This window comes from Rattus norvegicus, chromosome 20 (assembly GCF_036323735.1).
Source record: "Rattus norvegicus strain BN/NHsdMcwi chromosome 20, GRCr8, whole genome shotgun sequence".
Lineage (NCBI taxonomy): Eukaryota > Metazoa > Chordata > Mammalia > Rodentia > Muridae > Rattus > Rattus norvegicus.
The window spans coordinates 47,048,275-47,060,286 of NC_086038.1; the positions used below are offsets into that span (position 1 = coordinate 47,048,275).

The 12,012-nt window shown below is 47.1% G+C and overlaps 1 protein-coding gene across 4 annotated transcripts in view; it reads right to left on the minus strand.

The window, feature by feature from the left end:
- Armc2 (armadillo repeat containing 2) overlaps window positions 1–12,012 on the minus strand; it is a 107,447-nt gene that overhangs the window by 71,833 nt on the left and 23,602 nt on the right. For all 4 annotated transcript variants that reach the window (XR_005497350.2, XM_574794.5, XM_039099142.2 and 1 more), the window contains one exon: window positions 10,345–10,534. Coding sequence is in view for 2 of the 4 variants with exons in the window: in XM_574794.5 (XP_574794.3) it covers window positions 10,345–10,534 (190 nt within the window). In the remaining 2 variants the exon portion in view is untranslated. The remainder of the gene's footprint in view (window positions 1–10,344; window positions 10,535–12,012) is intronic.

Sequence of the window (12,012 nt, forward strand, 5' to 3'; positions counted from 1 at the left end):
TGAACCACCATGTGCTTGCTGGGAATTGAACTCAGGACCTCTGGAAGAGCAGTCATTACTCTTAACCACTGAGCCACCTGTCCAGCCTGAGAGGGTCTTTTTTTTTTTTTTTTTTTTTTTTTTTTTTTATTAAGACTCTAATTCTCTGAAACAACAGAAGTTTTGGAGCAAGGTGCTCCTATCCAATAAGACAAAGAATATGAGGATGGATTGCCTCAAAGACAGAAATAAAGGACTCAATCCATGGAGAGACTGTCAAAGCAAGACTTCAAGACTTACATACAAGCACTTGGGAGGCAGAGGCAGGAGGATCTCTGAGTTCAAGGCCAGCCTGGTCTATAAAGTGAGTCCTAGGACAGCCAGGGCTACACAGAGAAACCCTGTCTTGAAAGACCAAAACAACAACAAAAACTTACATGAGACCCTGTCTTACAAAACCAAGCCTCCGCCCTGCCGCTCCCCAGAGGATTCACACAGTTAATGGTTGATGGGAGAGGAATTGTCTTCTATGTTGTAGCAACTGGTAAGGTACCCAGACTCCTGTAAACAAACCTTCATCCACACTTCTAGCCAACCCTAACACACACACACACACACACACACACACACACACACACACACACCATGCACACTCACACACAAATGCTCAATAAAAGTGGGAGGGGGATGAGAGAGAACAATGGAGGTGAAACAACAAAAATCCATCAGATACCGATATATGACAACTGTCACAGACCCATTATTATCTATAGTTAATATAAGCCAATCACAGGGCTGCTGAGATGGCTCAAGGGGAAAGGTGATTCCCAGAATGCACATAAAGGTGGAAGGAGAGAAATGACTCCACGAAATTGTCCTCTGCCCTCCACATGTACTGTGGCATATGCACATCGTAACACACAAAATCCCAAAATTCAAACAAACAAACAAAACCTTCAATGGGTGGAAAGCAAGGAAGTTCCTGTATTTTTCACTTCTAGGTAAAACTTGAGATTTTAAGATCCGAGAGTTTCGCGTATGTCTGTGTTTCCAGGATCATTGTGGGCCTGACTAGAAAAGATGTGACAGGTTCGTGAGTCATGGGGCTGATTTTAGGCATCTGAAGAACAGAGTGCAGACCTGAACAGCGGATCCTTAACAGAGAAGCATCGAGGTTAACGGGGCCAGTTTACAGGGTCAAGCATGGTGGGTTTTCGTCTGGTACAGTTTCTGATACTAGGTGAGGGGGAGTGTCGACAAAGATGTAGAGAACAGAGACGGTTCAAGTTACCACCCGGAACCAGAGTCACAGAAGAGGGGCTCAGAGCTGGAGACCCCAGGCCTCCAGGGTGTTTGTGCACACGGACGAAGGCATCAAGCAGGAGAAAGAAATGTAGTTGGCACATGCAGGAAGGAGGACTCCATCCAGGGTGAGGTCACAAGAGCTGGGGACCCGGGAAAGAGGCGCTGTCTGCCCAAGGCAAGCTGCTGCGTCCACCGTCCACCGAGCGGTGCAGGTTAAGTCCTGCAGGAGTGGGCAGAAGATATGGGTACCGAGAAAGGAAAACCACAGCTGGACGCAGGCGCGCTGGACCGCTCAGGGGGCGGAGTCAGGAGGGTTTGTGAGCTCAAGGTGAGAGACATCCACTGTCTCACTGGAGGGGACAGGAGACCCGGAGGGAAAATCCCGAGGGTGGGAGGGAAAATCCCTCCTTCGCTGTAGAGGAAGAGGAGCAGATGTGCCCCCCACACAACTTGCGCCACTGACTGAAGCCGCACAGAACACATTTTTCTCTTCCTCCTAGAAACCCTTTAAATATGTGAAGATGCCGCCCTCACCTCTCACACCACCTCCCGTGGCTTACGCCCCCCAGACAGCTGTGTGGTTGTAGGTACTTTCTTTTTAAACTACAAGTAGGTTTCCTCATGCTCCCACCACGGTGCTCCCACCTTGAGGCTCCCACCACGGTGCTCCCACCTTGAGGCTGCAGGAAAGGCAGAATGATCTGGAGCATGGAGGTCATCAGTGTGTGCTCGCCAACACGCTCACTGTTCAGTGCTAAGCCCTTCAAATGCTCGTGGGCCTGTTTGTTTACAATCGGTCTGTTTATGTCCCTTTGGAAGGACACTCGCTAGCTTTGAGCTCACACTGTGGCCTGGGGGGGGGGGGGGTATTTTAAATGATGCAGCTCCGTGCCATGATAGTTGTTTCAAGGGTCACAAAACACTCCCGGTCAATTCCTTCTTCTTCCGCGTGTAGCTAAGGCAGATGTCCCATGCACTTCAGACCTTCTCGTCATTGTTAAATTCCGGCATTGTGTTGGCAGTGACTTCCTGCCTATCAGATGTATTTGGGTCCCAGTTCAGTCATCCAGAAAAACTGTTCTTCACAGCTTCCTGATCCACGTTATTGAACACTATTAATAAATTTTTTTCAATGATTTTTCACCAGTTAGGACATCAGTCTGCAGATGGAGACCTAATTCTCAAGGATTTAAACACCGGTGGCATGGGCTGGTTCACACCATGGGTTGGTGGTGTGCACGCTGGGTAAGGAGGGATCAACGGTGTTGGTTCTGCCGTGCTTTCAGCGCTACACTGGCTAAAGTCCGTGTGAGAACGAAATTTGGTTTTCCTGGGGCCTCTCCTCATGGACAGTTTTCTGTTCTCTGCCGCTGCCAAGAGTCTTAACTGCGCTTGAAATACTAGAACCAGTTCTAGCCGGCAATACCATACAAAGGCTGATCGCACCCCTGCAGCCCATCCAAGGACCGCGCAGCCAGTCAGACTGGCCACACCCACGCCTGGACCACGACTATGCCAGGGAAGTAAAATAATAGCTCTTTAAAATAGCTTGAACATATAGATTTTGCTATAATTCAAGACAGCTATTCTAGTTATTAGAATGACAGCTCTTCAATTAAGGATCAGCAAATGTTTTCTTAAAAGCCCAGCGAGTATTTTATATATTTTATAATTTTGGGGCCAAGTGATAAAGTCAACACCGTCAGATAGATATTTTTGCAACTATTTAAAATACATATTTTTAAAATATTTAAACCATTTTTAGCTTGAGGACTGTAAAGAAAACTTAAAGCATATAGGCAGACAGATTCGGCCCCTCAGCTATGATTTTTCGACTGTTTCTCTAAGGTGATAAACGGTAATAAAATAACACTGGTAATAATAAATCACTAGATTTAAAATTAAGAAAAAAAATCCATTTTAGAAAAAGTTACATCTATAGAAAGAGGAAAAAGAAAATTTTAAGAATGATCATACCAAAAGACAAATGTGCAAAACTTGAACAGAAGTTTTCTTCGTTTTTGAGAAAAAAGACGTTTCATTTTTAGAAGTGGCTCCAAGACATACAGACTGATAAACTTTATCACTACATACTCTCAGTCATAAATAGTCATCTCAGCTGCTGCAGAGGGACGGGACCCTGGCCACAGACGTATGCAAAACACGAGTCCAGTTATGTTCCAACCAACCTCATCCTCAAAAGCAAAAACTGGACTTGCTTTAGCCCTTGATCTACTCGGCACTTTGTGGTCTTGACAGTTTGACGGTAATTTGGGGTGTCACCATCAGGGGACGATGGTCTTCCTCTTCTGACTCAAACTCAGTGGAGGTGGGTGGGTCTGGGTCTGGGGTTCTTTGTTTCTTTGTGCACCCAAGGCCACACTGAAGCAGCCAGACCTGACGCACCCAAGGCGCCCCATGGACAGGTATTCATGCACGACCACATGGCAAGTGGGCAGTGTCAGAGTCCTGCACCTACACAATCTTTCTGCCTGTGCCTGTCTTTTCCACATGGAGAACTTACTTTTCAGCCATGTTACCCTCCTTTCTTAAAGGAATAATGACATCATTTTTTTTTGTGTGATAACGTTTATTATTTTGAAAAGGCCAGGTAATAATAAAAAGTACAAAGAATGTTATAAAATAAAATCTTCCCAGATCCCACAACCAAGAAATAAACATCATTATTATATGGTTAAGTATTGTTCCAGGTTTATTTTGCACACACACACACACACACACACACACACAACACACACACAACACACACATACATACACACCACACACGTATATACACACAGGCATGCACGAATGCACACGCACACACACACCACACACGTATATACACACAGGCATGCACAAATGCACATGCACACACATACACACCACACACATACACACACACATATACACATACAGGCATGCATGAATGCACACACACACAATATACACACACACACCGCACACACACACACACACACACCACACACATACACACACACCACAAACACACCACACACACATACACACCACACACACACACATACACTCCACACACACACACACACACATATACATACACAGGCATGCATGAATGCACACGCACACACACACACCACACACATACACACCACACACACACATACACACCACACACACATACACACCACACACACACACATACACACACATATACATACACAGGTATGCATGAATGCACACACACCACACACACACATACACACACACATATACACACACAGGCATGCATGAGTGCACATGTGTGCGTGCGCTCACACACACACACACACACACACACACGCAAGCACACATGGACGAAGGAACAGAAGGGTGACGAGAAGGGATGGTGGGTAGGTGGATACAAACATATCAAATATGTTATTGTAATGAAAAAGTCAAGTATCAAGTTTGCTCCAATTTAACAGAGAAGACAGAAATTGAGGTGAAACCATAGGAACTGCAGAGCCCCAGATGAAATCAGTCTTCCCAAGAGATATTAGTTCCTAAAAGATCTCTCTAACGGTGAGGGGAAAACAATCACAGCGTTAGGGTACAGAACCGTCACGGCGCAGCTATTCCAGTGTTGGTCGGACTGCAGCTTAGGAAGCCCCGCTCCCTGATGAAGGGGCAGGATTTGCAGCCACATTTCCTCCCACGTCAGGACATGCCTTTTTGTTTTTGTTTGTTAGCTTGTTTTGTTTTTTGTTTGTTGGGTTTGGGGGGAGAGGGCTTGTTTTTTCTGTGTAACCCTGGCTGTCTTAGACCTCACTGTATATACTAGGCTGGCCTCAAACTCAGGCATCTGCCAGCCTCTGCCTTTGGGGTGAGCCGCAACCACTTTGGCCACACTGTCAAGGTTTCTGCTCTATAACCACCATGGTCGGGTTTGTTAAGCCTTAATAAGGAAAATAAAGTCAATGCTCATCATGGGCACTTTTACCAAAGCCTCTTCGATTTAAAGTTTTAAATTCTGATCCACTGTTCTGTTGTCTAAGAATTTTCTAGAAAGTAAATGATGAATACTTCCCCAAGTTCATTAATATTCGAAAGTGTCTACCTGCCGCCTTTCAACAAGGGGCAGATGACTGCTGATGCCATCCTTCCTCTCCCCTGGTGCTGAGAACTTAGAGGACATTGCTCCCTCTCCTCCGGCACGGAGGCATGGAGTGACGGTCGGCTGAAGGAGGAGACCACTGTGCCTCTCTCTCCTTTCTGGTGGCTTGACTGGTTGCATGATGCTCTCTCCAATCAACCAAGAATTGCAGAGTGCGTCTAGTGTGAGAGCGGCTGGAAATGTCTTATTGTAAATTTCCCATGCCAGATTTTGTCCGGATACTAAATGTCCGTTTGAGCCTCAGGTTTAAGCCTTGACTGCAGGATGTTGGCATTTGGTATATCTCAAGTTTTCCTCTGTTTACATTCCTAGGGCTGTTGCAAATTTTCAGAAAACACGAGTGTCCGGCACTTGGTTCCAAGTTAAGAGTTTGCTGGAAAGGGACCTTCAAGTGAGGGGGACTCTCTTCAAAATAATTCAAGTTTCCTCCTCCCCCTCTCTGTCTGCCCACACAGCCTCCGATTTTTATCTTTTCCTAGTTCTTCCTTTGTGATTTCTTCTGGCTGCCATGTCACATTTCCATTCTTTTATTCTAGTCTTTACGTCTCTGTGTGGCTTTCCTCTCTGTTCATACGTCTCTCTTTCATTTCTTTTTTTGAGTACTATAGCTTATTTTGGTCTTGTGGGTTTATAATTTCCAATTGGAACTTCTGCAACCCAAAGAGCTCCCAGCCCATCCCACCAGGGTAGTCATGAATGGTCAAGGCCTCCGGACTTCCCAGGAGAACACTGAGGTTCCTGGTGGACTTCCCAGGAGAGCCCTCTGTCCTGTTCTGTTCATCACGTAGCTGCTAAGCTTGAAGCCAAATAGGAAGCCAAATAGGCGAGCTCTGAAGCACTTGAACAGTAGGCTCATTGCTTTGCGGACTGAGGGGTGTGTGTGTCCCCTGGTGTGAGTACAGTAGCCACTGACACACACACAGAAGCCCTCTTACACAGTAGACAGTATCTTTTTGGTTCTAATTTGTTGAATCTCTTTCTCCTTGGTAGCTCCCATCCCCTCCCCCTCCCACCTCTGCTCACTGGCAATAAAAAGACGACATCACCCTGAGATGCACCTCACCCTCCAGTCATTTCATGATCTGTATCGTGAAACGGAGTCTCCCATGGGTGCTTTTTACTTCTCCCCGAGGCCTGCCCACAGCCTTAGGTCTCATCTCTCCTATCACAAGCAGCTTAGTAAAGAAGAGACTCACTTCTAATGAAATTTCTCTAAGTCGGAGGTGTGCCTCGTCCCCTACTCTGTTGTTTTCGTGTTGATTTTGTAGGGTCTGGAAAGTTCACTGGACTTTCATGTAAAAATCCAGATCTGAGGTACAGAAACCGAACCCACTTAGACCCAAGAAAAGGGGGCAGGTAAAAGAAGGCCAGGAACACTGTCTGGGAAGCAGCTGTCAGGTAGGGCTGGATCCAGGACATAATAATTGAACTTGACCGCAGTCTCCATCCTTGGCTCTGTTTGCCTCAGTGGGCCTTTTCTCGCCACAGGTTGTGGTAAGCTATAAAAGTACGTCCTCCTCCCAGCGTGAGAGCCTGGAGAAAGGCCACCCTCCTCGTGGCTGTGGCGCAGCCCAGAGCAGCATGGCTGCTTTATATAGACCGTGGGCTTACTTCTCCGTCAGCCACTACAGTCGGGCACTTGAGGACTCTCTGCGAGTGGGCCCTGTGAAGGCAGGTCAGAGAGGAACGGCCAGAATTCACCCAGACAAAGCCGGGGTACTTACTATATACAAAGTAAACAGGCTTATCCCCTTTCAGAAAGCTAAAGTCCGGGTTTAGAGTCCAGGGTTGGAGCTACGTTTTTTGCTCCTTCTCTGACGATTTAAAACCTTTGCGGATTTCACTTTCTTGCTTGTTGCTTCTGTGTCTCTAACCAGGGGCCTGTCCCCTTTCCTTCCTTCCTTCCTTCCTTCCTCCCTCCCTCCCTCCCTCCCTCCCTTCCTCCCTTCCTTCCTTCCTCCCTCCCTCCCTTCTTCCCTCCCTCCCTCCCTCCCTTCCTCCCTCCCTTCCTTCCTTCCTTCCTTGTTTCACTGGTTTTTTGAGGTAGAGTTTTAAATAGCACAGGATGATCTCCAACTTGGCTTACTGTTGGCCTTGACTGTGACCCCCCTGCTTCTACTTCCCTCTCAGCCCTTATTCCAACCATACTAAAGGCCCCTGGCACCCTACAGAAAGGATTCCCGGCCTTAATGAGCCCTCTTACAAACTATGAAACAGAGCCCTGGGGTTGTCCGAGCTCCTGGGATTGTTAGCTGCATGGCCAAGGGCGCACAACTAAATCAAGGGACAGAGACTCTGGTTCCCAGTGAGCAGTCTACACCGTTCACAGCGATCGATCGATCGATCGATCGATCGATCGCTACCCAGGGTCACTAGGCTTTTGAAACCACCTGCTCTCTCCAGCCTCATTCCCAATCCAGGACAGTCCGAGCTGCGCTTCCAAGGCCATAGGAAGTACATACACATTTGCATAAAGGGGTTTGATGGACCAATAGGAGACCGGCACGCAAACTTTTACAAAAAGCCAGCTCTACTGTTTGCAGTCCCCACGGAAAGAAAAGGAAGAGATGATGGAGTGTGGGTGAGGGAGGAACAGGCCCTCCAAGGCGCCTGTGCCCGTGAACTTCTGGTGGGCACGCAGAGATTGCAGTAACCAGCACACAGCTGAAGACCACGCCCCCTGAGCGCCTGGGAGCCGCTTCTCTGCATGTCTGATGCTACCTTGCTTAGCAAAATATTTTTTCTCTAAAAAGTATAAAGCTAAACTCCAGAGCTTCCCAAATGTCTGAATTACCCATATTTTAAAATAAAGGCACACAAATCAACGCAGGTTTTCTGAAACATATGTTCTTTCCTCTCCCCAGCCTGAGAAGCCCGCAGGACCCCGCCTGGGGAGCCAGAGTCGTCCTTTGCTGTCCCATCCATCAGCTCCCCCTCCTCCTCCTCAGGCTCCTCCTCAGCCTCCGCTCAGCTCGTCTCCTGCCAGCAGCACATCTCACTGACAAGAATCTTCCCTTTTCCACTTTACAGTCTCAGGATTAGGATAAAAACAAAAAACCCTGCTAACTGAGGGAAGGATGAACCCAGCAAATGTGGGACTACTTCCCTGCTTAGCGACGGCCGTTTCTTGGAATTACAGTCACTTAAATGTTTACCAGAAATGATTATTGAGTGTCCCTGACTGATTCACAAATGTAATTAATGAGAGAATGGCTAAGAGTTTCCATTTTCTCGTTTGTTTTAATCCCACCACATAAACTTTTCTGTTGGCACGTCTTCAGAAAATTCCACCCCGTGCTGGAAGGAGGCAGGGACTGATTCAGAGCCCAGAAACATTACTGAGAACAAACTCCAAACTCCACACAGCCATCCCATGGGACAAAGGGAAGATGATTAGAGGCCCTGCCGAAGAAGCCTGGGCATTTGGAACAGGCCTGAGGAAGCGGCTGACCATCCTCCTAATGGGTTTGTCCTTTGCTGTTTGTGGGGTAAAGTATGTCACTAAAACGCCCCGCTGTCCCAGAAAGACAGGGGCATAATGAACCCTGGCGTGTGTGATTGTTTCGCAACTTCCAAAGTTTCATGGAAATAAATAAACAATGGGGTTTGGCTCTTGTCTGTTTGTACCTAGTCAGTTTGCATTACCATAAGGATGGTTGCTGCGGGATAAATGCTCTCTTTTCCTGCGGCAGGGGGCGGGGAGGGGAGCGCAAGCCCTGCTGCCTTTCATGCTGGGGTGATGAGCCCCATAGCCTGTACCTTCTCACCAGTTGGGAAAGGCGGCTGCAAGGGCCTGTGTTCTCTCTCCCGTTAAGGCACTAACGTCATCTTTCCCTTGATTTGAAAAATGTTCTAAACGCAGAGCAGCATCCCAAGGACTTCTGGGTCACCCAATATAAATTCTCCCTGCGACACTCTTTGGGCTGTGTCAGCAGACAAGGTCATTTCTGCTAAACTAACAAGTTGACAGTGGCCACTCTGGGGATGGGGGTGGGGTGGGGGTGGGGGGTTGCTGGTGGTCCGTGTGGAAGAGTCAACGTCAGATTCCACAAGCTAAAATGAGAGCAGCAAGGACTTGGGTCCTAAAATGGCCTGTGGAATTTAATCTTGTTAAACAAATTTGAACTGGGCAGCTGTCCATGATGACCCAATGGAAAGTTCTAGAAAAAAAAAGATCTGTAACTGAGTGACCCTCCTTATCTTAGCATCGGTCCTGTGCAGGACCGGGAAACACAGCCTATTCTCTCTGCTCTGTCTGATGCTCCAACCTCTAGATTTAAGGTTTTAGTAAAGTTTCAGGTTAAGAAATAACGTGGACCCCCATGCAATGCGCTTTTTGTCTCCATAAACTCTGCGTGTGGTAACAAAGTGCTCCTGGAGAGCCTTATATAAGAAGGATGCATAAAATAATTCCCAACCATTCATGTATGCGGGACAAAGACTCCACAGGATGCTCCTGTTACAGTTACTAGATAGCACAGCAAATATTTAAACCAAGTGTTTACTGGAGAGTAGCACAAGTGTCCACGCTTGTGGAGTTTACAACAGTGAACTAAAGCAAAGGTGGTCACAGTAATCTCCAGCCCCATCAGGAACCCCAGATAACACCCAAACAGACGGCCCCCTCAGCAGTCACTCGGGGCTGAGGCTAAGCCATCCAGTCACATCTTTATCTGACAGCCCTGTGGTACATTGTTACAGCTGTCCTGCAGGGTTTCTAAGGACACAACAGGGAATGATGGAAAACCAACCCTCCCTCCCCCCACCAACCATGGGGAGAAGAAAAATCCTCCTATTGTGCATTGACTTAAAACCATGCTCCTAGGAGAGGGGTAAGAGCAAAACAGTCTTCTGCTTAACACGGAGAACCGGTGAGAGACAATGGTTACCCCGACCCAAAACTCCACAACAGAGAATACTGACCCTCTGCTTCCGAGCTGAGGCTGTAGGGACGCTTCCTGCTCTGTGGTTTCTCTGAAGCCCTGGTCGCAGGGAAGAAGTGGGGGGTTCTTTAAATGGCGGGTGGCACTTGATGCTGTTAAATGAGCCCCATTCCTTTTTGCTGTGGCACTCCCCACGCTAACAGTGTCTCTGGACTCCACCGGGGTCTTCGCTGAAACGGCAAGGAGATTATTAGTTTTGATGTTTTGTTTGCGATCTATACATTTGTATAAAAGTTTTTACTTGTAATCAAGAATGGAGATTTTTATGGCCAACCCCTCTCTGTTCATAATTCAACTCAACTACAGTTTTGGGCTTGGCGCCATCATTTATGTGAATAAAAAAAAATGGATAGGATATTAACTATTGGCTTGGAGTCAACCTGAGGGAAGACACAGGATCATAGGTTTATGAACTACCTACCCTGCCTAAGAACTCCTGGGTTCCGTGATAATAATTCTTCCTAAAGATAATGAGACTATTCTTCTACTTACAAATAACTCACGGCTGACTGTGAAGACAGACACGTGTAATCCCAACCAACTTGGAAGTAGAGGGAGGTTAAGGGGTTCAGGGTTAGCCTTTACTACATAACAAGTTCCAGGCTAGCCCAGGATACATGAGATTTAGTGTTTAAAAAAAAAACAACAAAGTAATAGAATTTATAGTGTCAAGTATAACGGATATGTCAGTGACACGAGATTTCCTTATTTACAGGGCTTACATAGGTATTTTTATAAGTACACAGAATGTTTCAATAAGAACGGACCAAAACCAGTAGAAGTGGAAAATAATGGAGGGGATTTCGAGGGAGACAGAAAGCAGTTTCAACGGGGGTGGAGGGGGGTGGAGGGAATGGAGGGAATGGAGGAGGTGGAGAGAGTGGAAGGGGTGGAGGGGGTGGAGGGTGTAGAGGGGGTGGAGGAGGTGGAGGGGGTGGAGGAACATAGAGCAAGCAAAGAGAACACTGGACAAGTTCAGAGCGGCGTAGGCACAGAGACTCTGTAGGCCCTGGTACAGAGACACTGAAGCAGGCGTGTGCCTACGGTGTTGGGGGAAGAGCTAGACCGAGGTCCTGGAGGAGGTCTGCTGGTCAGAGGGTCACCACAGTAACAACATGACCCATTGGGAACAAGGGTTCCTAAAGAGGGCCAGGCAGTCTGGCAAGATCCCAGAGCATCCCCAAAATGAAACACATGCTGAGTTTAGGCATGTCAGATCATTTTTTTTTTTTAAAAAGAGTTATTTATTTATTTTATATCTGTGAGTACACTGTTGCTGACTTCAGACACACCAGAAGAGGGCATCAGATCCCATTACAGGGGGTTGTGAGCCACCATGTGGCTGCTGGGAATTGAACTCAGGACCTCTGGAAGAACAGTCAGAGCTCTTAGCTGTTGAGCCATCTCTCCAGCCTGGCATACCAGATTCTTATACTGAAAATACAATTTTCCTATCAGCAAAGGGACACCTGGGTAGCTTGTCATCTGCCACTAGCCAGGGCCTGTGTCAAAAGGGAAGAGGGGATAAATGTCCCCCCACGCAGATGGGGTTTTGGATGAAGTGAACCTCGTGTAGAAAAATATTTTCAAGTTTTTCTGTATTTATTTAGAAACTATTATACAAAAGCTAATGACGACAAAGTCCCTT